The sequence below is a fragment of the Octopus sinensis genome, linkage group LG6, assembly GCF_006345805.1.
Source record: "Octopus sinensis linkage group LG6, ASM634580v1, whole genome shotgun sequence".
In the NCBI taxonomy this organism is placed as follows: Eukaryota; Metazoa; Mollusca; class Cephalopoda; order Octopoda; family Octopodidae; genus Octopus; species Octopus sinensis.
The window spans coordinates 113,047,688-113,075,332 of NC_043002.1; the positions used below are offsets into that span (position 1 = coordinate 113,047,688).

The 27,645-nt window shown below is 38.5% G+C and overlaps 1 protein-coding gene across 1 annotated transcript in view; it reads right to left on the bottom strand.

Moving 5' to 3' along the window:
- Nucleotides 1-27,645, bottom strand: part of LOC115212908 (laminin subunit beta-1) — a 92,601-nt gene that overhangs the window by 8,369 nt on the left and 56,587 nt on the right. The window contains exons 17-23 of the mRNA XM_029781724.2: nucleotides 26,547-26,738; nucleotides 22,798-22,978; nucleotides 18,304-18,488; nucleotides 16,381-16,616; nucleotides 13,142-13,321; nucleotides 9,652-9,828; nucleotides 7,323-7,498 (exon numbers count right to left, since the gene is read on the bottom strand). Of these exons, the coding sequence (XP_029637584.2) occupies nucleotides 7,323-7,498; nucleotides 9,652-9,828; nucleotides 13,142-13,321; nucleotides 16,381-16,616; nucleotides 18,304-18,488; nucleotides 22,798-22,978; nucleotides 26,547-26,738 (1,327 nt within the window). The remainder of the gene's footprint in view (nucleotides 1-7,322; nucleotides 7,499-9,651; nucleotides 9,829-13,141; nucleotides 13,322-16,380; nucleotides 16,617-18,303; nucleotides 18,489-22,797; nucleotides 22,979-26,546; nucleotides 26,739-27,645) is intronic.

Genomic DNA, 27,645 nt, shown 5'->3' on the forward strand with positions numbered 1-27,645 from the left:
TGCCAGAAGATTGTTTTTGTATTTTCTTAAAATCAGGTCCTTATTATATCAGTCTCTTTTACTCAACCACTCAGTTAAAGTCACATAAACAAACCAATACCAGTTGGACAACACTGGATATGGAGGAACAACCACTTATATACATCATGCAAATATATATATCTTTATATATAAAAGAGAGGTTGTGTGCTGTCTGTCTCCTACGATTTAGATTCCTAACTAATCCCACATTTTGTGGTGCAGTTTAACCAAAACCGGGTATCTTATAGTCGTGATTCATATCGAGCCCTTCTGGGTATTAGCGCGCGTCTACGATGAGTCTACGATTTAAAAAAAAATTTACCATCAATTTTTCCCATTTTTAATGCACTTTTGGCATATATAAGGGAAGTAACTCTCTAAAAATTCATTATTAAATCTCAGAACGTAAAAAGCTACAGTAACCCCCCCTCCTTTGTGGTTAGCCATATTGAGATGGCTATTATACTTTACATCTCTAAAAATGCTTATATAGTTATTTCCCTTACAAACCCGAGCAACGCCGGGTGATACTGCTAGTATTATATATACTAGACTACCCATGACCTTTTGGGTCACCAGGAAACTCAGTTTCCCAGCAATAGAGTTTTGCTTCTTGTGTTGTTTTCTTTTCCAGGTTATTTTGCAGCTTTCAACAATGTGACACCGTAATCACGTGTAAACGGCTCCTTTCCACCAGAAAAGGAAAGATTTAGCTGCTATTTCTTGCATGCCCTGCTAACATATAACAGGTATGTCGGATCCTTTATTGCAAATAGCTGCTACATAGTATCAGGGCGTGCTAGAAATAGCAGCCAAATTTTTGGAGTTGAGATAACGTTGAGTGCACTTGCATAAAAGCTTAGGGGGGGAAAAAACTATTTCACACCAAGGGTACGAAGTTCGTGATTCATATGTATGTACATATTCGTGCATGTAGGTATCCAGATGTGTACATGCGCATGCATGTATATATGCATGTATTCATGTATACATGTATGTGAGCATTTACATAGGTGCAGGAGTGGCTGTGTGGTAAGTAGCTTGCTAACCAACCACATGGTCCCGGGTTCAGTCCCACTGCGTGGCATCTTGGGCAAGTATCTTCTGCTATAGCCCCGGGCCGACCAATGCCTTGTGGGTGGATTTGGTAGACGGAAACTGAAAGAAGCCTGTCGTATATATGTATATATATATATGTATGTGTGTGTGTGTGTTTGTGTGTCTGTGTTTGTCCCCCTAGCATTGCTTGACAACCGATGCTGGTGTGTTTACGTCCCCGTCACTTAGCGATTCGGCAAAAGAGACCGATAGAATAAGCACTGGGCTTACAAAGAATAAGTCCCGGGGTCGATTTGCTCGACTAAAGGCGGTGCTCCAGCATGGCCGCAGTCAAAATGACTGAACAAGTTAAAGAGTAAAGAGTATATGTAAGTGTGTAAACGTGTCTGCATGTGTGTATATGTGTATGTATAAGTAAACGTACTGATAAGTGTGTCTGCCGAAGGTTGTATGTGTGTATATATATATATATATATATATATATATATTTACTGTAAAAACCAATCATAATTTCTCATTGTCAAATCAGTCTAATCGAAAGATTAGAGTTTCTTCCCTTTAAGGATGAAGTCAAATTCAGAATATTTTCACAATATGCACTGTTTGGGGTATTTATACCCCAAACCCTGAATATCTCAATAACTACTGCTCTAATTTAGGCGAAACTTGTTTCATTCCATTCCTGTTAACATTTCAGGGAAAACTTAATTCATAGTATTTTCCCATTATGTGCCAATTTGCCTGGGTAACATTGCAAGCAAGCAAGATTGAAATTGACTTTTAATTGATTGATTGATTGATTGATTCTAGTTTCAGCTCATGAGCTGTGGCCATGCTGGGGCACCGCCATTTGGTGTTGCTACTTGGTTTTACTTCACGAAAGCTTTTTACCAACTGCCATTTGGTGCATGAGAGAGTTCGATGCAGCTGCCCTCATCTGCACCTCCTGCCGTGAAGTTGGTTCATCTGGGACACCTGACAGGAAGAGATCCAGTTCCATTTTAAAGACATCTGCATCCACCCCATGCAGGTCTCTCAGGTTCTTCGGGAGGATATTGAAGAGCTGTGGGCCACGGAAGCCCAGGCTATCACAGTATCTTGTCCTACATCTTGATGGCAAATTTGGAGTCCTAGGCACCACGCAGTGGCGCCCAGTTCTGGCATTTGTGTAACTCTCGATGCCAAAGTTTGGGACACGTCCCTCCAGGATCTTCCAGATGTATATTATGGCATATCTTTCCCGCCTACGCTCCAAGGAATATAGTTTTAATCTCTTGAGTCTTTCCCAGTAGCTTACATTCTGCATAGAGGCTATCTTCTTCGTATAGCTACGCTGGATCGCCTCGAGCTCTGTGATCAACTTGACACTGGATGGTGACCATAACTGAGAGCAATAGTCAAAGTGGCTTAGGACAAGTGTCCTCCAGAGGACCATCATGGTTTCTTGTTTTCTTGTTCTAAAGGTTCTGAGAATCCATCCGGCCAGTCGTCTACATTTCATTGCCAATTTAGCAACATGAACACGAAAGGTTGCGTCATCACTCATGTAAATACCCAGGTCACGCACTGATTGTGCCTCTGGGATTGCTATTCCTCCGGGTCCAGTGTATTCATTGGGTATTGCATTTAGTTTTGCATGCTGATAGTATAAAGCTTGAAACTTTTCAGCATTGAACTGCATGCTATTCTTTTCAGCCCACTTGTATATTTCGTCCAGCTCACATTGCAGGTGCTTAGTGTCTTCAGGGTTCTGTATTGCCTGTGAAACTTTTGTATCATCTGCATAATGTATTACATATTTATATATATATATATATAATGTTAATCCAAACAAGAAAACACAAAAAAACACAACAACGCGAGGACGTGGAACAAATATAGTATTATTGGACGCTCAGGAAAGAAGGGAAGAAGGAGGGTTTAACGTTTCGAGCAGAGCTCTTCGTCGGAAACATAGGAGAAGGAAAGATCCAGAGAAGGGAAGACAGAGGAAAAAAAAAAAAAATCGCCAACGGTACACACGAGGTCACATTTTGAAAGACCGGAATATATATATATACACACACACACACACAAATATACATATACATGATGGGGTCCCACAGTTTTCAGCAGCCAAATTCATTCCCAAGGAATTGGTCAATCCAGAGCTATAATAGAAGACACTTGCTCAAGGTGCCACAGAATGGACTGAAGCTGAAACCACATGGTTGCAAAGTGACCTCTTTAACCATGCCTATGGTTAAAGATATTCCAATTTTGACCAACCAATTGTTTTGTATGTCAAGGACTAAGTTGTCAGGGAAATTTGGCTTATAAGAGGCAAAGTTGACCACAATTGTCGAATTCAAAATGGGAAATGCCAGTAAATATTAGAAGACAGTTAATTTAGTCCAGTCTTCCACCTATCATCCTAATAATGGATGCTAGATTTGAGACAAAAACCATGGACAACAGATATTAAACTCCACCCATCTAACACCCGTGGGCATATTTACAAAGTCAGAAAACAGCACAGCTCCCATGAATTCAGGAAACATTTTTTCACGCTGAGAGTTGCTGAAGCATGGAACAAACTGCCGGCATTGGTTGTTAGTTGTCGGAGCACTGCATCCTTCAAAACTTCCATGCTTCCTGAGATTCTCCAACACTACACCTGATTTTCTCCCCTCCATACACACACAAGCATGTATCTGTCTCATATATTGTTCACTTTCCAGACACTTTTACATTACTGCATGTACTTTATATGCACTTTCTGACAAGTTGTGGTGCACCTGAGCACTGTATACAATAATTTCATTATTATTATTTAAATGATGATGATGAATGAAGTAATCTTTCCATCTGACAACACTACATGGTTAGTTTGAAGGATCCTCTCATATGCACAGTGCATAAAAACACAGACATAAACCAGAGCAGACAAGAATCAAAACTCCTATATCATGTGATTTCAGTCAACTGGACCTCATCAGTAAGACGGGTCCAATGACTGCACACCAACCAAATTTCACTGCCACAATATGTATAACTTTAAATGTAGCATATTCCTTCTCATTATACATTGTCTGTCAACCAAAAATCCTGAAAACTGACAAACAATATTCAAATAAGACTTCATTGAAAATTCATCATATATAGGCGCAGGAGTGGCTGTGTGGTAAGTAGCTTGTTTACCAACCACATGGTTCCGGGTTCAGTCCCACTGCGTGGCACCTTGGGCAAGTGTCTTCTACTATAGCCTTGGGCCGACCAAAGCCTTGTGAGTGGATTTGGTAGACGGAAACTGAAAGAAGTCTGTCGTATATATGTATATATATATATGCGTGAGTGTGTTTGTGTGTCTGTGTTTGTCCCCCTAGCATTGCTTGACAACCAATGCTGGTGTGTTTATGCCCCCATTACTTAGCGGTTCGGCAAAAGAGACCGATAGAATAAGTACTGGGCTTACAAAGAATAAGTCCCGGGGTCGAGTTACTCGATTAAAGGCGGTGCTCCAGCATGGCCGCAGTCAAATGACTGAAACAAGTAAAAGAGTAAAAAGAGAGAGTAATTATTATTGTATAACGTCCATGCTGGCATGGATGGTTTGACATGGAGCTGGCCAGCTGGGAGCTGTCCAGACTCCATGTGGCAAGGTTTCTATGGCTGGATGTCCTTCCTAACACCAACCACTTAACAGAGTGTGCTGGGTGTATTTATGCAGCACTGATACAGGAGTGGGTACACAGTACCAGGACAGGTGCTTTTTATGTGGCAACAGCACCTGCAAAGGATAAGTCTGTACAGGTGGAAGACAGCGATTTTACTTAGCTTGACATGTCTTATGAAGTACAGCAAATCACTACATCTCCTGGTCCCTGGTCACTTCCTCAGTGAAGCCCAAACCCTGTTGTATACTCTTTTCCTCTTTTACTTGTTTCACTCATTTGACTGCGGCCATGCTGGAGCACCGCATTTAGTCGATCAAATCGACCCCGGGACTTATTCTTTGTAAGCCCAGTACTTATTCTATCGGTCTCTTTTGCCGAACCGCTAAGTGACGGGGACGTAAACAAACCAGCATCGGTTGTCAAGCAATGCTAGGGGGACAAACACAAACACACACACACACACATATATATATATATATATACATATATACGACAGGCTTCTTTCAGTTTCCGTCTACCAAATCCACTCACAAGGCATTGGTCGGCCCGGGGCTATAGCAGAAGACACTTGCCCAAGATGCCACGCAGTGGGACTGAACGCGGAACCATGTGGTTGGTTAGCAAGCTACTTACCACACAGCCACTCCTGCGCCTATCCATGTTTTTATTATGAAACAGACAGTTCTAAGGTTTAGTTAATATAATCCTCATCACCATTGTTTTAACATCCACTTTTCTATGCACAGGAGTCAGGCGGAATTTGTTGAGGTGAATTTTCTGTGGTAAGATTCCCTCCCTCCCACCCCACAAGATCGGACATGTTTTCATGAAAGATTAGAAATGATGGCCACCCCTTGCAAAACAGTGGCATTTGTTTACAACTACTATGTGGTTTCAGAGCAAGAAGACAGACACATGCACACATGACAGGCTTCTTTCAGTTTCCATCTGTCAAATCCACTCACAAGGCTTTGGTTGGCACAAAGTGCTATAGCAGAAGATACTTACCCAAAGTGCCATGCAGTGGGACTGAACCCAGAACTATGTGGTTGGGAAGCAAACGTCTAACCACGCAACCACTCCAAAAACTTAATTTGGAAGGATTTAGTAATATACCTAACTTTTCCATTTAATGAAATATGAAATCAATGGCTAGCTTTGTATCAAAACTATCAGTGCTGCCTCCTAGAGGATTAAACAATGTTTTTTCTGAGTATCATATTTCCAAACAATTACATCTACCTAATTTATTATTATATGCTAAGGCAGTGAGCTGGCAGAATCATTAGCACACAGGGTAAAATGCTTAGTGGCAGTTTATCTAACTTTATGTTCTATGTTCAAATACTGCCAAGGTCGACTGCATTTCCTCCTTTCAGGGTCGATAAAGTACATCATCATCATTGTTCGACCGTGGTCGAGACAATGGAATTTACCATGCTACGCCAGACTTCACGGTCCATCATGGCATTACGGAGATCCTGTTGCTGGATGCCTGTATCCCTGGAGATTACATCAGGGTAGGAGAGTGTGCGCCCTCTGGTATTGCGAGTAGATGGCTTCCAGAGGAGAAGAGCAGAAATTACCTCTTTTTCAGCTCTACGACAATGTCCAGCAAACTGGACTCTCTTACCTTTCACAAGTCCGATGTAATTGACTTCCCGCCACCTCCGAAATTGCTGGCCTTCTTTCTGAAGGCAGCAAATTATTTAAGACTAAATATTTATCAATAGAACAAGTTTCTCCCTTTTCTAATAAACTCAATTAGCAGATTTTCTTTGTCTAAAATAAAACAAGCTAACTGGAAACAGGTCTGAAATATCAGTCCAAGGTAGGTAACTCTAAAGTTTAAACATTTGTCGTTCCAATCATATTAGTTGATAGATGATCGTTTACATTTAATTCTGTATCATTATACAAACACATTTAGATATCGAGATACTTTTAGACAACTCTACCTAAAAGCAAACTCCTAATGTGATTCGGTGCAATGCCGTTTTGCAACCAACATTAACGTGCTTTTTTATATAATTGTCTGGCCTGTTTGATACACTGAAAGATGGATTAATATTCAAGGGACGTAACCAGTACAGAACAAAGATAAATGTTCAAAAGGAAAAAAAACCACTTTCCTGACATTTAATCATTTTACTCTTTTCTTTTACTCTTTTACTTGTTTCAGTCATTTTGACTGCGGCCATGCTGGAGCACCGCCTTTAGTCGAGCAACTCGACCCTGGGACTTATTCTTTTGTAAGTTCAGTACTTATTCTATCGGTATCTTTTTGCCAAAACCGCTAAGTAACGGGGACATAAACACACCAGCATCGATTGTCAAGCAATGCTAGGGGGACAAACACACACACATACATATATATATATATACATATATACGACGGGCTTCTTTCAGTTTCCATCTACCAAATCCACTCACAAGGCTTTGGTCGGCCCGAGGCTATAGTAGAAGACACTTGCCCAAGGTGCCACGCAGTGAGACTGAACCTGGAACCATGTGGTTGGTAAGCAAGCTACTTACCACACAGCCTAATAAAAAAAAGTAAATACATTAAAAAAAGTTACAACTCACGATGCTGCATCAGCCTTATCTTTCAGTTCCTTTGTTATAGCTAGATTTTTCTCTGTAGCGTTCAGGATATCGTCAATATTTTTCAGTCCATTTACTGTCTTGTTAATTTTTGTAGACAGTTTTCGAATTTCCTCAGGTTTCAAAGAGATTTTCATATTTAATGTATCTTCTGCCAACTGAAATTTATATCAAAATTTAAAGTTTTAAAAGATTTAAATTAAAGGAAAAGGAAACTGATGAAGACAAAACTATTTTTAAAGGTAATTTTTCTATCCAACAACGTGGATCCAATTACTGTGTCGTTAGCCTTGTGAGATCCTCTCACATAAGTGAATGATGCATAAAAAAACAGACATTAATCAGAGCAGACGAGAATCATCTGTTATGGGAGCTGGAACTCCCATATCACATAATTTCGATCAACTGGACCTTATCTGTGGAAAGCGTCCAGTGACAGCAGACCAGCCAAATCTCACTGCCACAATATATAGAATACCAGCCTCTTTTTCAACACTGATATTGCAAATAGCAAACAAGTTTATTAAAAATAATTATTTGTGTTGGAAGCTGTATTAATACAAAAAAGCAATCTTTGGTATTAATACTGTTTCCATCACAAATAATTAAGATTTTTTAATAATTTCTTTTCTAAAAAAAAAAATTAAGACTAGTAGGTAATCATAGCACCTGAGTAATAAAAAATATTACCAATTGTAGTAATCTTTATATATTAAAGTGAGGTTGTGTGCTGTCTGTCTCCTACGATTTAGATTCCTAACTACTCCCACATTTTGCGGTGCAGTATCTTATAGTCGTGATTCATATCGAGCCCTTCTGAGTATTAGCGCGCGTCTACGATGAGTCTACGATTTAAAAAAAAATTTACCATCAATTTTTCCCATTTTTAATGCATTTTTGGCATATATAAGGGAAGTAACTCTCTAAAAATTCATTATTAAATCTCAGAACGTAAAACGCTACAGTAACACCCCCTCCTTTGTGGTTAGCCATATTGAGATGGCTATTATACTTTACATCTCTAAAAATGCTTATATAGTTATTTCCCTTACAAACCCGAGCAACGCCGGGCAACACTGCTAGTAGGATATAAATTCCAATCCTTTTGTGTAGATGAGTAAAAAAGATTGAATTTATTTTGAACAACTTTATTGTGAAACAGAAAGTGATAGTTTCAATATCACTACTGAAATCATTCAATGGATCCTTCCCATCTTCTTAAGATGGTTAAGATGAGATCCAAGGGAGATGAGAAACATTTGGCTGTTATTTCTGGCTAGTCGTGCAACCATATAGAAGCTCTCTTGTCTGCTTGATAGGTTCTCCACTCTCTAAGGAAGTTGTCTCTTTAACCCTTTCGTTACCAACCCAGCCAAAACCGGCTCTGGCTCTGAGTTCAAATGTCTTATTTTCATAGGTTTTGAATTAAAATCTTCCACCAAACCTTAGTCACAATTTATGTTCCTAACACTAGCTTAATGAGGACTAAGTTATTTTACTAAATTCTTTGTTATATTTAAAGTAATTGAAAGAAACGCAAAGCATCTCAAAATAAATACAGTAATGAAAGGGTTAAGATCAAATGATTGATGTGGGATTACAAGAATCTGTAAATTAATTTTTAAAAAAATTTTTATACAGGACTCCACAAATCAGAGTGGTACAGTTGATAGAACTGAGCCCTACATATGGTTAACACTTATTTTATCGATTAACAATCCTTGAAGGATGAAATATGAACATTAAAACCAACCTCAGAAGAATTCAAACCCAGAATATAAAGGAATGTAACAAAATACTGAAATTACACTTCAATCACTTACGACACCAGTTCTGCCACTTGTCACCCCTTATCCTTTCAAACTAACATAAAAACAAATATACCCAAGAGAAGCAACAACAAGCTGTGCTTGCATGTATACCTATTTCTTTATTACCCACAAGGGGCTAAACACGGAGGGGACAAACAAGGACAGACATAGGTATTAAGTCGATTACAGCGACCCCAGTGCGTAACTGGTACTTAATTTATCGACCCCGAAAGGATGAAAGGCAAAGTCGACCTCGGCGGAATTTGAACTCACAACGTAATGCAGACGAAATACCGCTAAGCATTTCGCCTGGCATGCTAACGTTTCTGCCAGCTCGCCGCCTTTTTTGTATGTATACTGCTTGCATGTATACCACTATCTCTACAGAATTACTATAGTATTACATAATATTGGTTATAATGACATGAGTTTCTTCCTCCTAAATCAATGTTTGTGCCCCATATCACATCTTTTATATCCAAAATCAATAAATAAATTACCTTCTTGACTTCATCAAGTTTTGCTTTGTCAGAGTTCAACAAATCACTTATGTCTGTCAGCATTTTTTCAAGGTCATCACGAGCATTTGAGGAATCATTCATAGCATTTACTGAAGCATTATAAAGAACTTCAACATCTTTCTTCACATCCATTGTCTTGTCTTTAATATTATTCAGCTAAAAATAGAACAAAGCATTTACATTAAATCAAAGAAATCTTTAAAAAGTGAAATACAATACAAAGTAACTAGTTTCATTAATCATTAATCTTTTACTTGTTTCAGTCATTAGAATGAGGTCATGTTGGGGTTCCACTTTAAAGAAGTTTGGTCAAACGAATTGAACCCAGTATTTATTTTTTAAAACCCTGTTACTTATTCTATCAGTCTCTTTTGCTAAACTGCTGTGTTATGAGGACATGGGATGGAAGCACTCCGTCGGTTACGACGACGAGGGTTCCGGTTGATCAGAATCAACGGGACAGCCTGCTCATGAAATTAACGTGTAAGTGGCTGAGCACTCCACAGACACGTGTACCCTTAACGTAGTTCCCGGGGATATTCAGCGTGACACAGAGAGTGACAAGGCCGGCCCTTTGAAATACAGGTACAACAGAAACAGGAAGTAAGAGTGAGAGAAAGTTGTGGTGAAAGAGTACAGCAGGGATCACCACCATCCCCTGCCGGAGCCTCGTGGAGCTTTTTTTTAGGTGTTTTCGCTCGATAAACACTCACAACGCCCGGTCTGAGAATCGAAACCGCGATCCTATGACCGCGAGTCCGCTGCCCTAACCACTGGGCCATTGCGCCTCCACAAAGTATGAGGACATAAACCCACTAATACCAGTTGTCCAGCAGTGGTAGAGGACAAACACACACACACACACACACACATATATATATATATATATAAATACAACAGGATTCTTTCAGTTTCCATCGACCAAATCCACTTACGAGGTATTGGTTGGCCCAAAGCTATAGTAGAAGACATTTGCCCAAGATGCCACGCAGTGAGACTGAACCTGGAACCATGTGGTTGAGAAGCAAACTTCTTACCACACAGCCAAAAAATTATAAGGTAACAGATAGAGTGAGGTAAATACAATTGATACCATTCAAAATTCTAATTTCTGGATGGTATCAGTCACAGAATGGCTTGTGCTGACAGTAACGTGCAAGCTCCAGTATTCAATCCTCAGAAGAGGAAAGGTTGGTAAAAAAAAAAAAAAAAGCCAAACTCACAATCTTCTATTCTGTTTCCAGGCATCTCTTAACCCTTTCGTTACCAAACCGCCCAAAGCCGCCCGAAAAAAATTTTGGTTAATGTGACCAAACCGCCCAAACCCGCCCTTATTCATATTTAAATGAGAATATCAGAGCAAATCTCTTTAGTACATTTGTGAAAACAAGTGATTATATTTCGTAAACAGTCCATCTACAGTTTTGTACAAAAATCGAAGTGTAATTTTAATTCCGTGAATTTTGGGAGATTTTTTTCCGAAATTTGTTCCTATTGTGTTTTCAAAATTTGTAATTCTGACAAAAAATGGATACGAATTTCATTATATCAAGCAGCGAGTCAGAATTCGAAGGATTTTCTACTGAAGACCTTCATAAATCTAACTCTATGACTGAAAAAAAAAAGCATGTGGTATTTGATAATGAATCTGATGTTTCATTTTCCGAAAGTGAAAACAGTGAATCCGAGAGCTCCGACAGCGATAAAGAAAATGAATTGGCACCTGAATGGAGTGAAAATTTAAAAACTGTTTCTTTCGGTGATTTTTCTGAAGAAACTGGACCAAGCCACAGACTTTCCCAGGAGAGTAAAGCCTTAGACTATTTCTTTTAACTTTTTCGAATGAGCCTATTTGAAATCATTACGGCGGAAACGAACCGTTACGCTGAATGTTAGAAATTAATTGAAACACATAAGGGGTGTATTTTGGTCAGAAATATAGTAACGAAAGGGTTAAGCTGCAATCGTGAATGTTGAGTAATGACCAAAAGAATATGATTGCAAATATAACCAGCTGAATTGGGGTCCCTCCTCTAAAGGATCTCTGGAGAAAAATTACTTAATAGGGTGCATAACTCAGAGATCAGGGTATCCCTATGAGTCGAGTGACTACTTCCTCCCATTGAGAGGTCACAATTCTAGTCCTACAGTACGCGGACATATGATTAGAATGCCACAGGAATGAATCACAAGATGGATACTTCAAGCCAATCCAGCCAGCGTGAGACCTAGGGGTAGACCAAGGATGAGATGATCGGGTGATATCCATAATCTCAGTTGGTCCTACTTGGGAATCCAGCTGGAAAGTGTAATGATGGTTGCTTCTGATTGGACCCTGTGGAGGAAGGGTCTGCAGACATTATCATGAAAACCCACCCAGCAAAAGTGGGTGAAGAAAATGGCTGGACGATCCAAAATACAGGAAGAGTTAAAATACAGGAAGAGTTAAACACAATTTAAATACTTTTCTTATTCAGCTGTATAGCCACAAGCCAGCCAAAGCTTCATGAGTGCATTTAGCAGATGGAAACTGTGTGGAAGCGCATCGTGTGTGCATGTACATGCACACACACTAGCAGGTGTCACAAAGTAACATGATTAAAGCAAACTTTTCTAGAGTTGGTGCTCTTCCAGTCACAAAACCATATCTGTGTCTAAGCAAGGCAACGTTTCCCTTTATCTAACAAACAGCCTGGATATGGTTCAATGGGAGATAATGATACAATTTGTATGAATGCCAATGAGCACATGTCAAGACAAGGGGAAAACCTACACACTCACGCATACACACACACACATACATATACAAACTATATATATATATATATATATATATTTCTTTACTATCCACAAGGGGCTAAACACAGAGGGGACAAACAAGGACAGACAAAGGGATTAAGTCGACTACATCGACCCCAGTGCGTAACTGGTACTTAATTTATCGACCCTGAAAGGATGTAAGGCAACGTCGACCTCGGCGGAATTTGAACTCGGAACGTAACGACAGACGAAATACGGCTACGCATTTCACCCGGCATGCTAAAGTTTCTGCCAGCTCGCCTTATATATATATTGGCCTGCTCGCTTAGCCAGCGGGGTGGCGTCATTTGATGGCTAAAACAATGCGAAACGCATTGTGACCAGCGATGTGTAGCAACATCTGATAGCCTGGTCGGTCACGGTGATATATATATATATATATATATATATATATATAGTGTCACACATATGTATGTGATGGGCCTCTTTCAGTTTTCATCTAAAAAATCTACTCAGAACTCTGTAGCTAGCTGAGGACCATAATAGAAGACGCTTGCCAAAGGTATCACAGTAGGACTGAACCTGAAACCACTTGGTTGGGAAGCAAATTTCTTCAGCAAACAGCCATGCCTTTATGAAGCTGATGATGAAGGTAATGACTGAGAACGAAAGCTGTTTAAGATCCCTATAACATCAAATTATTACTCACCTTATTAACAATATTTGGTATCTTTGAACTTCTCTCTTGTAGATTCTTTTGAGCCTTTTCAGCAAGTTCCAATGCATTCTCTGCCTTTGTTGTAGCCCCATTACAACCAAAACCTCCACATTTTTCACAACCACCACCACCACACAGAGCATCACAAGGGTCTCCTCTTTTGCCACAGACCTTCAAAAAATGAATTGGTGACATGAATTTTAAGTATTAGGCTTTGAAATTTTAAAAAACCTGTTAAGAAAGTACCATTTCCTTGCCTGAAGTAAAGGTTTATATGCAAATTTCAAATCAATTACATCAACCCCAGTGTTTAACTGATATTTATTTTACCGACCCCAAAAGGATGAAAGGCAAAGTCAATCTCAATGGAATTTGAACTCAGAGTGTAAACATGGACAAAATGCCACTAAACATTTTGCCTGGCATGTTAACCATTCTGCCAGCTCACTGCCTTGTAAAGGTTTAACCCTTTAGCATTTAAACTGGCCATATCCGGCCAAAAGTATTCTGCCTGTTTTATGTTTAAACTGGCCAGATCTGGACTCTCACACCAACCATACAATATCGTTTTAAAAATTAACAGCTACCTCATTAAAATCTCAAAGCTACAAGATAATGCATGATTAGTTCAAAACAAGGATAAAGAAGTATTAATTTTGGCAGAATAATGCGAACACTAATGGGTTAAACATTAAAGTCAGAGACTTCAAATCATACAGTCACATGACACTTCAGTTTCTTACAGAGGGAAAAGTAATGGGAAGAGTAAATAATCCTCTGGACAGACATATGGGTAGACACCACCCTCTACAGTTAATTCTGAGTAGAATAGCATGGACACTCATAGATAAGGGAATGTGTTGGGGAACAGAGATGTATGGCTTATATCCCTGTAGCTGATGTGGAGAGTCCAGGGTGTTGAAGTGTTAGAAAAAGAAATGAAGAAGGAAAATTGTCCAGAGGATTGAACAGTATTTTGGCAGTGTCAAGAATTCAATGATTTGACTGTGGGAGGTGGGGATTATGATTCCAGTGCTCTTTGCTAATCACTGCTCAATTTTTGAATATGGCTTAGCTAAATACCAATGACTACAGGTGGGTTTCTTAAAAGCCTATACTTGCTGGAGAACCAACAAACTGAGGGAAAGGGAGAAGTGGATAAAAGTTGATCACAAGAATCATCATGTTGTGTCTTTGAGGGATGTCACTAACTGTCGGCTCCAGTGTGACAAAAACAAATTCAACAACATCCTATACTGAGGAAGAATGGACCATTTTACAAATGCTTTAAGATTCATGAAGTAAAGCCAGAATGGAAGAAACCATTATTCAAAGATAACTGAGGTGGTAGTAAGTTGCCCATCTAAAAGGTTGTGTTGGCCTCAAACCACAAACTTGACTCAAATGCTTAACACAGAGGGGAACTCTGATAAAAGCACCCAGTGGTCAAGTGGTAAGATTAAACCAGGTGATAAATTAAGTCTGCAAACCAAGAATAGGTACAACCCAATAGATTTCCGCACGATTACCATCTAACCACTTTTATTCCTTGGTATTATTCGAAGCTTAGTGTTAGGAAGGGCACCCAGTTTTAAAATGTATTAACAGATGAAAAAATATGTACCTATATTACTTAATATAGAAAATGCATACAAAACAGAAATAAACCATGGTCACACAAACACAAAGTTTAGCTGTTTCTCTAATGTAGTCACATAGATATATGTATGCATTGATACCTAAATATTATTTAAATATAGAAACAAAGCACAAATAGAAAGAGCCAGAAATCATATGGGTAGGCAAATAAAAAACTGCTTGAGCAGCTGTCATCACTTGACAGTGAGTATACGCATAAATACTAAGCAAGTGTTCTATTATTGTACATGTAGTAGTGTTCAGAAGTGCAGGTGTAAGTGCAGGTGTGTATGGGTAATATGTATGCTAGCATTTGAGTGAAGAAATGCTTGTATCTAAAGAAGGATATGCAGGCATCCAAGTAAGGATACACACATCAAATTGAGAGTAATATGAGTAATATACATCAGGTAGAGAGTGCCTGACTAGAAATTAAATCTGTAGGTGTGAGAAACCAGATCAGGCCATTTTGACCATAAAGCAAGTAGAATATTTTGGCTAGGTATGGCCAGTTTAAATGCTAATGGGTTAAAAGTAGCAAGCTTGTGGAATCATGACCAAGCCAGGCAAAATGATTAGCGGCATTTCTTCTGGCACTTTTTCTGAGCTCAAATGCTGCCAAAGTCCACTTTATGTTACATCCATTCAGGTTCAATAAAATAAATAAAACAAGTACCAGCTGAGCACAAGAATTGATGTAATTGATTTCTCTCTTCACTCAAAATTGCTGGCCTTGAGCCAAAACTAGAAAGGATTATCATTTCTCAAGTTCAGAAAATAAACTAACAAGAAATTTTGATGCAAAGTTTTAATTTAGATAATTTCAAAACAAGGAGTTTTAATCATAGAACCAAAGGTAGTCTCAGGCAGTTTGGTATGAAAAGAGTCAAGCCTCAGTGATTCATGCAGTGTAATATGACCGTAAAACACTGCATAGGCAGAGATGTATAGAATCTTAGAAAAAGTATATTCATTTTAAGCATTATCTTTTGACAAATTGTCTCTGTACCAGTTCAGGCTTAATTATCAGAGGCTTCAGAGATACGTCAGAGGGGCTTTCTCCGTCCAGGTTGCGGATCCGTGGAACAAGCTGCCAGACGAGATGGTGAAGATGCCGACGACCGCTTTGTTCAAAGTCTCCCTTGACCTCAAGTGGCCTGAACTCTTTACATGAACACCACCCTGTACATAACTCCATGTCCCCCTACATGGCCTTGCTTTTTGCTTTTTGAGCCAAAAAATTAACTAACTAACTAACTAACTAGAGAAAGAAGAAAGGTGGAGAGAAAGGACAGACACAACAGAAGATATACGAGAAGAAAATGGGAGGTGAGAAACGGTAGAAAAAGTGAAAAGATAGGAAAAGGGAACAAAAAAGCGAAAACAAAGGATGAAAGAGGAGTAAGCAAGGAAAGAGGCAAAAAAGAGATGAACGACAGTAAGGGCTGAGACAACAGAAAGACAATGGAAAAGGAGAAAGAAAAATATGAAAATGAGGTAAACAGAAAAAAAAAGGAGGTAAATGGGTGAGGGAGGAGGAAAAGTGTGAAGAAGGAAGAGAGAATAGAAATTAATATTTTGGAACAACTTACGTTTTCATTGACATCCATCAATTTCTCATCAAGATCACTAACATTTTGGTCAAGATCATCCAGCTTGCGTTTCTCCACATCGAGCTGAGACCGGAATTTATTTTCTACATGAGCAATCTCTCTTTCAACTGCATTACGATTCTGTTCGGAACTTCTTACAGTATTCATGGCTCTACGGACAATTTGATCAGCTTTATCAGACATCTGCTTTGCTTCTAACGTTATGTTGTAGGCTCCTGTCATGGAAACACATAATCACAAGTGTAAATACAAGACACATACAACATATATCTAATGGTCTACATTAGCTTCAGTCTAAATAAAGCAACTCTTTGAGGATTTGCCTTCTCTTATTTCACATTTTCATCAGTCCCGTTGACCACTGTTCTTAATATATTTTCCATAACTTAAGTTTGAACTCAGGACATTTGTTGCTTATAGTGTAACAACATTCCTACATAATGATAAGAGCAGTGTAAGCTTGCTGTTGATATAAAATATACAAGATTCTAAGTTTAAACTTCACCCCTGTGTGTGTGTGTGTGTGTGTGTGTGTGTAGGGGGTGTGTGGAAGTGGGTGTTAAGTCCCAGGTCAACCTTCATCAACTGGAATTATTATTAAAGGTATTACATTGTTTTCCTATGAGCAGGGAACCAGGCTCCCTTGTTTGTTTACATAGTGGTGATAGTAGTAGAGTGACAGGGAGAAAGTGGCAGTGGTAGTTAGTGTGACAGCAGAGTGGCGGTGGTGGTGAATGTGTAGCAACAGTATGTGTGGTGGTAGTGGTGAAGTGATCAGAGTGTGTTGTGCAAGGTGGTTGTGTAACAGTTTACTATTGTGGTAGTAGGGTAGTGTTGAATAGTGATAGTGGAACCTAACTTTTATATCCTTCTATTCGTTGGATTTACAGACTTCAGGAAGCGAAGATAGACACAACTATCTTCACCTGATGTACTTCAAATTACTCCACTAAACACAATCCTTCAATAAATACAAAACTCTCAACGGCTCCTATGACTTCTTTCCATCTCAACCAATATGCTCCTTTTTATAAGAGTTCGGCTAGTCCACTCTTCCTGGGCTTACAAAAAGAATAAGTCCCGGAGTCGAGTTGCTCGACTAAAGGCGGTGCTCCAGCATGGCTGCAGTAACACTGTAACACTGCCATACCAATGTCAATGACTCAAGCCACAACATTAACAACATGGAAGTATCATTGTCATCATCAGTCCATCATCCAAGTTCACCTGACGAGAACCTTTACGTAATCCTTCCACTTGTTAAAAATAACAGCCAAACATCCAACAAATAACACAATACTGCCTTACATAAGGGGAAAAACACATTGGATAATGTAGTCAGATACCCAATGGAAGGTGATAGATGGCAGAATTGCTAGAGATTTGAACAAGATGTTTTGTGGCATTTATTCATGTAAAAGCACGTAAAAAGCACCATCTGTCCGTGGCCATTTGCCAGCTCTGTCTGGCACCTGTGCGGGTGGCACGTAAAAAGCACCCACTACACTCATGGAGTGGTTGGCGTTAGGAAGGGCATCCAGCCGTAGAAACACTGCCAGATCAGACTGGGCCTGATGCAGCCTTCTGGCTTCACAGACCCCAGTTGAACTGTCCAACCCATGCTAGCATGGAAAGCGGACGCTAAACGATGATGATGATTTAGACTCTTTGCATTTTGAGAGGAACACCTACAACAACACTTGTACTAAGCACTATCATCTTTGACTTTGCCTTGGGAAACATCAAGTGATGCGAGAAAAGAAGACTTGCATGCATAGACAACTGTTTTGCATACAATTACAGAATGTACAATTATCCATCAGACACACAGACAGATGCTTCGCCAATTCAGCTGGAAGGTATTCCACCTGAACAATTATGCATATAAGAAATTTTACTTACCTTCATAATCATTTTCTTTAATTATCTGAGCACTATCATTCAATTTGCGAGCTTTCTCTCGTAAATCTTCTATGTCCAGTTGCAAAGCTTCCAATTTGCTCTTGTAATCCAATACGGTGTTAGAGGTGGCAAGTAATTTATTTTCAGCATCATCAACTAATCTGTTATTGACACTCAAATTCTTCCTGAATAAACAGACAAAATACAACAATGCTTTATATAATATTGTCATTTGAGAAGAGTTTCTGTTAAGCTTAATTCAAGTGATGATAGTTATTATTATTATTGAATACCACAGTACAATGGCATGGAAACAACAAGAACATTTGATACATATAGTGCAGGTAGAGCCTGGTGAAGTTTTCTTGCAACCAGAGGATCAGAGTTCAATAGTTTGTAGCAGCTTGCTGGTCACATCTTTCAGTCTTATGAAGATATTTTACCCAATCTTCTAAGCTGTTTACACAGCCATCTCTTGCATTTGACATTTCCATAAAAGTATACATACACATACATACAAATGTGTGTATACTCTTACTCTTTTACTTGTTTCAGTCATTTGACTGCGGCCATGCTGGAGCACTGCCTTTAGTCGGGCAAATCGACCCCGGGACTTATTCTTTGTAAGCCCAGTACTTATTCTATCGGTCTCTTTTGCCGAACCGCTAAGTAATGGGGACGTAAACACAAAAGCATCGGTTGTCAAGCAATGCTAGGGGGACAAACACAGACACACAAACACACACACTCATATATATATATATATGACAGGCTTCTTTCAGTTTCCGTTTACCAAATCCACTCACAAGGCATTGGTCGGCCCGAGGCTATAGCAGAAGACAGTTGCCTAAGATGCCATGCAGTGGGACTGAACTCGGAACCATGTGGTTGGTAAACAAGCTATTTACCACACAGCCACTCCTGTGCCTATTATATATATATATGGGTGCTGGCATGGCTGCATGGTAAGAAGTTTACTTCCAAGTCACATGGCTCTAAATTCAATCCTACTGTATGGCACCTTGAACAAGTGTCTTCTACTATAGCCTCAAGCCAACCAAAGTATTGTGAATGGATTTAGCAGACAGGAACTGGAAAAAACCCATAGTACACACACACATACATGTGTGTCTTTGTGCCTGTGTTTTCCCCCTCCTACTGCTCAACAACCAGTGTGTTTATGCCCCATTAACTTAGTGGCTTGGTGAAAGAACCAGTTGAACAAATACCTGGCTTTAAAAAAAAAAGCTCTGGGATCAATTTCTTTGACTAAGATTCTTCAAGGTGATACCACAGCATGGATGCAGTGTAATGACTGAAACAAGATACATACATACATATATATACACATATATATATATATATATATACATATATATATACATATATATACACATATATATACATATATATACATATATATATATAAGTGGAGGCGCAATGGCCAAGTGGTTAGGACAGCGGACTCGCGGTCATAGGATCGCGGTTTCGATTCTCAGACCAGGCGTTGTGTGTGTTTATTGAGCAAAAACAACTAAAAGCTCCACGAGGCTCCGGCAGGGTGTGGTGATCCCTGCTGTACTCTTTCACCACTCTTTCTCCCACTCTTTCTTCTGTTGGCCTGCTTGCTTAGCCAGCGGGGTGGCATCATTTGAAGGCTAAAACAATGCGAACGCATTGTGACCAGCGATGTGTAACTACATCTGATGGACTGGTCGGTCACATATATATATATATATATATATATATATATATATATATATCCATTATATGCAACAGAAGCAATATTAGATTAAAATAGGTATCTGTGAATCAAACATAATGTAAATACATTGTTGAAAGGCAAATTTACAGTGGTAGCCAACCTTTATGGTGGATGCTTTTTTTCTGTGCCACCAGTGCTAGTGATGTCACCATATAGCTTGCAATACTATGAACCTCAAGTTGGGAGAGGGGACTTTATGCTAGGACAATAAAAAGGGGTAAAGTATGACAGAAAAGGGCTGAAGCAGAATAGATTTATTGCTATAAAGGGGCAATATTATTTTAGAAGAAGTGATTGGATAGAGGTGGAAGGTAATAAAAGAATTGTGGTGATAAGGTGTATGGGTAGACCTTCGAGGCTGAGGTGAACGAATGGAAAAGAAGGGTCAAGAGTGAGTGGAGAAATTAGGGATGTCTAATAATGCAGACCAACAGAATAGAAACGATAACATTAAACAGGAGAAGGACAAAAGGCAGATGACATGCTTTTGGATACACAACCTCAAAAGGCAACAACCAATCCACACAAATATTGAAATGTTGAGGTAAAAAGTGATGATAATAACATGGGTGCATACACACACACATACATAGAAAGGCTTCAACAGAGAGTCCAGAAGCTGGCTACCCGCATGGTTCATGGTCTCAAGAATTTGTCTTATGAAGAAAGGCTGAAGACGCTCGACCTTTATTCTCTAGAAAAACGCCGCCGCCATGGAGATCTCATTCTCGCTCACAACATCATAAGCGGAAAGTGTAACCTCTCGAAAGAGCTGTTCTTCACTCCTGCTCCAGAGCGTCGGCTGCGGGGTCATTCCAAAAAGCTCTACCTGCGATGATTTCATCTCAATCGAAGGAGAGGGGCTTTCTCCGTCCGGGTTGCGGATCCGTGGAATAAGCTGCCGGACGAGATGGTGAAGATGCCGACGACCGCTCGGTTCAAAGTCTCCCTTAACCACAAGGGGCCTGAACTCTTTACATGAACACCACCCTGTACATAACTCCATGTCCCCCTACATGGCCTTGCTTTTTGCTTTTGAGCCCAAAAATTAACAAACTAACTAACTAAATTCCATTCACAAGGTATTGCTCAACATGAAGCTACAGTAACAGAAAACTACCCAAGATGGCACAGAGTGGGGTTGGATCCAGGACAACATAATTGCAAAGTGAATTGCTTAACAACATAACCATTTGCAATGTGTAAGTGGTGCTCTATGTGTACTTACTGTGCTACAATTAAAGGAGGGTTAACTTGGGAATGGATTTGATTGAAAGAAACTGAAAGAAAGTGTAAAATACAACGTCATCATTATCATTCGATATCTGCTTTCCATGCTGGCATGGGTTGAACAGTTTAATAAGATTCAGTGAGCTGTAGGGCTGCACCAAGTTCCAGAAAATTAGCTTTAACGTTGTTTGTACGGCTGGATGCCCTTCTTAATGCGAAGCATTTAATACTGGGTGCTTTTTTTCACGTCATCAAACACTAGTAAGGTTGTCAAGGAACTTACAAGAAAGAAAAAGAACAAAAAAAATGGAAAAGGAAAAAAACCTCTCACCATCTAAATAGGGAGAGTAATTGAGAGATGGTGTTTTATGCTAAATAGTGAAAGGCTAAAGAAATATGACAGAGTGACAAGCATAGGTGTGTTGCTATAGAGAAGGTATATAGCAACACAACATTATATAAGGGTGTGTGGAAGTAGTTGAGGAGATGAAGATGATAGTGATTCAGTAGCAGAGCAAACTCTCAAGAGATACATGAAGATGAGCATAAAAGAGGATATGAACAATGGATTGATAAGGGTAGTGGGTTGCACAATAAGAGTTTGAGGGGGAATAACAAATAGTTAGAGATGAGGGTAGAGGGGAATATAATGAGTGATGTACAAGGGTGGAAGTGCAGCTGATAGTAAATATCAGTATGGAGAAGCAATAAGGTGAGCGAGATACCTATCTATCTATATATATATACACACACACACACCACACACACACATATATATATATATATATATACACACACATATATACACACACATACACACATATATATACACACACACATATATACCACACACACACACACATATATATACACACACACACACACACATATATATACACACACACACATATACACACACATATATATACACACACATATATATACACACACACACATACACACACACACATATATACACACACACACACACATATATATACACACACACACACATATATATACACACACACACACATACATATATACACACACACATACATATATACACACATACATATATACACACATACATATATACACACACACACATACATACATACATACATACATACACACACACATACATACACACACACACACACACACACATACATACATACATTACATATATATATATATATATATATATATATATATATGCATGTGTGTCTCTCCATCTTGACATCATGGGATTGTTGTAAATAAATGTTATTTCCAATAGGCTACAAAACATGTCAGGCCATGGAGAAAGATTACCTTATTTGGATACAGGTGAGGGTTGTCAACAGGAAGGACATACAGCAGCAGAAATTTTACCTCAATAAAACTAAAAATATGATGATGATGATGATGACTTCACCATTTCCTGCAAACATTCCTTCTATCATAGATTCAACTTCTACATATTCAAATTTAAGTGAGTAACAAATAACACTTACTTGATTGTTTCAAGCATCTTGTCTAATTCAGCAACAGTCTCTGATGAACCACCAACTTCACTTATAATCTGCCTAACTTCATCCAAGTTCTCTCGCATTGCACGGAATTCCTTTTCAAAAGCCCCCGCAGCACCAGTAATGGTGATATTCTTGACCTTGTCAACCATCTCATGAGTGCGATCTGATTACAAATATTTCAAAAATTTAAAGTCATTTATTACAGCCATTACTAAAACCCAACAAATGAGAAAGTTATTTTGTTGTTTGTTGTAGATGAGTTTGGAGACTGATTGCAGAAGAAATACAAAAACACAAACCCACACTGAAATATATGATGGAGTGATTGCTTCACTAACTCATGCTCTGACCTCAACTGCTAACCATCCCAGGTGTATCTCAAGGATTTGCAGTTGTCACACACCAACTAACAGATTGTATTTGTTACAAGCACTACCAGAGCCTTTCCCTTAACTTTTCTGGCAGACACGTCTTGAGGAAACAAAGGAGGAAACCCATCATGGGCTATCAATAAACCTGGTCTGAATGCCAACAGTAGAGTGGACTCCACCAAAGGTATTCAAGGGCCATGTAGCACATCCATTCAGCAGGTTTCTCTCTCCTCAATTCCACTCAAAAGTTTAGTGTCAATCTGGAGCAATAGAAGTACTTGCCCAATATGCCACCCAGTAGGATCAAGCCAGGAACAATTGAGTTGAGAAGTAAAATTTGAAACCACATAGCAATACATTTTGTCCACTCTTTGTGCTACATAACAGATTACTTCATAATAGTATCAAATGTGGTTTCAGATTACATGGTCTAAAGTTCAAATCATCTTATCTCTCATTTTGTAACCCTATAGAAGGAGAAAGAGAGTGCATAATTAAGCTTTGCCACAGTTTACTGGAGACAACTTCTTGCTTTACAAGTGAAGTAATTAGAAATATGAAAGATATTCAGCTTCAAGAAACAACTGCTTCAACAACACAGGTTTTAATTCGCAAGCTCAAGATTACTGTTGGTTCAAATATGCTTGGGACGTATTCAAACCCAAAAGAAAGCCATTCACTGTGTTTTGTCATGGAGAAAAGTTTTTGCTGTAGACAACAAATACACCAAAATCAGCTCACAGTATCTATTTTCTTTACTATCTACAAGGGGCTAAACACAGAGGGGACAAACAAGGACATACATAGGTATTAAATCGATTACATCAACCCCAGTGCGTAACTGGTACTTAATTTAACGACCCCGAAAGGATGAAAGGCCAAGTCGACCTCGGCGGAATTTGAACTCACAACGTAACGGCAGACGAAATACCGCTAAGCATTTCGCCCGGGACGCTAACGTTTCTGCCAGCTCGACCCACCCAGACTGTGAGATGCAAACAGTTCAGAATGCTTGCATCTCACAGTCCAGGTCGGTGGCACTGTGAGCTGATTCTAGTCTATTTACACTGTTTGTCTACAGCAAGAACTTTTCTCAATGACAAAACACAGTGAATGGCTTTCTTTTGGGTTTGAATATACCTCAAGCACGTTTGAACTGGTAACAACATTGTATTTATTACTGCTACCCTGTAATTTGCAGAACTCATTCCTCCACAGTTAATGTAGTGACATGGCAATGAAATGGTCAAAAAAAAAAAACATATTCCCTTTTTGTAATGTCATAGTTTAAAAAAGGTCAGAAATAAACTGGAAAATATTTCAATAGCTAGATATCTTTCAGATGAACAACACTGATCATAAGGCAAAGAGGGTACTATGTGACCATTTGACTTGCTGGAAAAAGCAACCAGACTACCCTCAAATCATACTTTACCATCTTTAAAAAAAGATAAATGGGAGATGTTGGCCTAGCTATACAAAATCAGGATGGTCATGACTGGAAGATTCATCTGGATTAAAGGTGACCTAAGGTTAAAGATCATTAATCATAAGTTTATGATAGAGCCTCTACATGCTACTTATAGCAGCCAGGTCATACTTAATGTAATCCAAGTTATATGCTGAGGTGGCCAAAGCTACAAAGTTTTGTTTTTTTCATAGACTTGCTCAATAAGACCTAAGGCTTAAGCAACAACATAAATTGTAGATAAGCATCATATTCAGGTGAGATAAGAAAGTGTTGAGCAGTTTATATTAATTAACTCTTTAGCATTCAGATTACTCAGTCAAGGGTGATTTTTTTTTATTCACAATGTTTTCAATTAATCTTGTATTATCTCATAGCTTTGTGATTTCACTGATGTGATTGTATATTTTTAGAATGACATTGAAGAATATGTGTGAGATGCCAGATCTGGCCAGTTTGAACATAAAACAAGTAGAATATTTAGGCTGGGTATGGCCAATTTAAATGCTTAAGAGTAATATAATGCCTTAATACCATATGACCAAACATGAAGAAACTGAAACCCACAGAAACATTTATGATTATAACAAACAGGAAAAAAATTCATTTAACAAAATATTACACAAAATAACTCCAACAAAATTCCGTACAAATATCATCAATGATTGAAGTCAAAGTCAAGTGTTTCATCTCAATAATTCAGCATCCCTAGAGTTACATTATTTTATTTTAAAGTATCAAAGTTTCAAAACTAAAAAATTTCAGATTATAAGATTTACTTCAGGGGTAATTAGTTGCTATATATAGAGCAAATGAAAAACAAGGAGCAGATGTCAATATTTCTATCTTGTTCGTGTAAACAAGTTGTTTATGTAAATATGTATTTGATGGTTCAATCCTACACAAAAGCAGCAATAAATTATATTTAATTATAATATATTAGAAGTACTTGCATAGTAAGTGACCTGATCTGAGATCGTGTGCTAAAACAAAAACAATTGCAGTGTGGAAGGTGTTTACAAGCCATTTAACCCTTTCGTTACCAACCCAGCCAAAACCGGCTCTGGCTCTGTGGTAAAATGTCTTGTTTTCTTAAGTTTTGAATTAAAATTTTCCACTAAACCTTAGTCACAATTTATGTTCCTAATACTAGCTTAATGATAACTAAGTTATTTTACTAAATTCTTTGTTATATTTAAAATTAATTGAAAGAAACACAGAGCATCTCAAAATAAATGCAGTAACGAAAGGGTTAAAAACACAAAAACTGTTACTTTCACTTCAACTGCGACTTTATCACAGGGAATTTTGTCAGTGACAAAATTCCCCATGCTGCATCTCAGCAGCATGGAATTTTGTCAGCGAACAGGTCGTGGTCTGAAAGCGACGAAAATATTTTGCCAAATTGAATTTAAATGTTGAGGTGAAACTAACATTATAAACACCTTTCACGCTGCAACTATATATATTCAACTAGCAGTATCGCCCGGCGTTGCTCGGGTTTGTAAGGGAAATAACTATATAAGCATTTTTAGAGATGTAAAGTATAATAGCCATCTCAATATAGCTAACCACAAAGGGAGGGGGGTGTTACTGTAGATGAGATTTAATAATACATTTTTAGAGAGTTACTTCCCTTATATAATAGCAAAAAAATGCATTAAAATGGAAAAAAATTATGGTAAATCTTTTTTAAATCATAGACTCATCGTAGATGCTCGCTAATACCCAGAAGGGCTCGATATGAATCACGACTATAAGATACCCGATTTTGGTTAAACTGCACCGCAAAATGCGGGAGTAGTTAGGAATCTAAATCGTAGGAGACAGACACACAACTTCACTTTTATATATATTCAATTAGTTAAAAAGAAATCCAAGCATAAACTTACCGCTGAGATCACGTACAACTCTGTCCCAATTATCAAAACATTCACCACATGATTTACAGTTGGGTAGTTTTCCGATGGTTCCACGGGCACATTTGTCACAATTGTGACCAGTGACACCAGGAATGCAAGTACACTGGCCAGTTCGACGATTACACTGTGTTGAGATTGAACCTTCTCGGCTACAATTGCAAGCTGTAAAAGAGAAAAAAATATATCATTAGGAAAAGTTCCTATTAGCCTATATTTAAAAACAAAAGGCTGTTTTATTGAACAACTAATATATGTATAAGTTCATAAGATTTGATAAATCTTTACATCATGGCGAGATGAGCAAAGCAAGTTGTGATAAAAGGAAACTTCTCTCACTTTGGTAAGTTTTGTCTGAAATGTCAGCATCCTTGACTTTATCATACGATCTTATCAAAATTTACAAACCTTTCTATATAATGTTTACTGAGCAAGACATGATTTAGTTTCTTCAAGACCTGGTCTTATTTAATATTAGCAGTATCGCCCGGCGTTGCTCGGGTTTGTAAGGGAAATAACTATATAAGCATTTTTAGAGATGTAAAGTATAATAGCCATCTCAATATGGCTAACCACAAAGGAAGGGGGGTGTTACTGTAGCTTTTTACGTTCTGAGATTTAATAATAAATTTTTAGAGAGTTACTTCCCTTATATATGCCAAAAATGCATTAAAAATGGGAAAAATTGATGGTAAATTTTTTTTTAAATCGTAGACTCATCGTAGACGCGCGCTAATACCCAGAAGGGCTCGATATGAATCACGACTATAAGATACCCGGTTTTGGTTAAACTGCACCGCAAAATGTGGGAGTAGTTAGGAATCTAAATCATAGGAGACAGACAGCACACAACCTCTCTTTTATATATAAAGATATGTACACATATAAGGCAGCAAGCTGGCAGAAGCGTTACCATGCTAGACAAAACCGCTTAGCAGCATTTCTTTTGATTTCATGTTCTAAGTTTAAATGACCCCAAGGCTGACTGCCTTCCAAATTTTTAGGATTAATATAAAGTATCAGTTGACACTGGATCAATGTAATAGATTTAGCCCCCCCCCCCCCCCGGCCA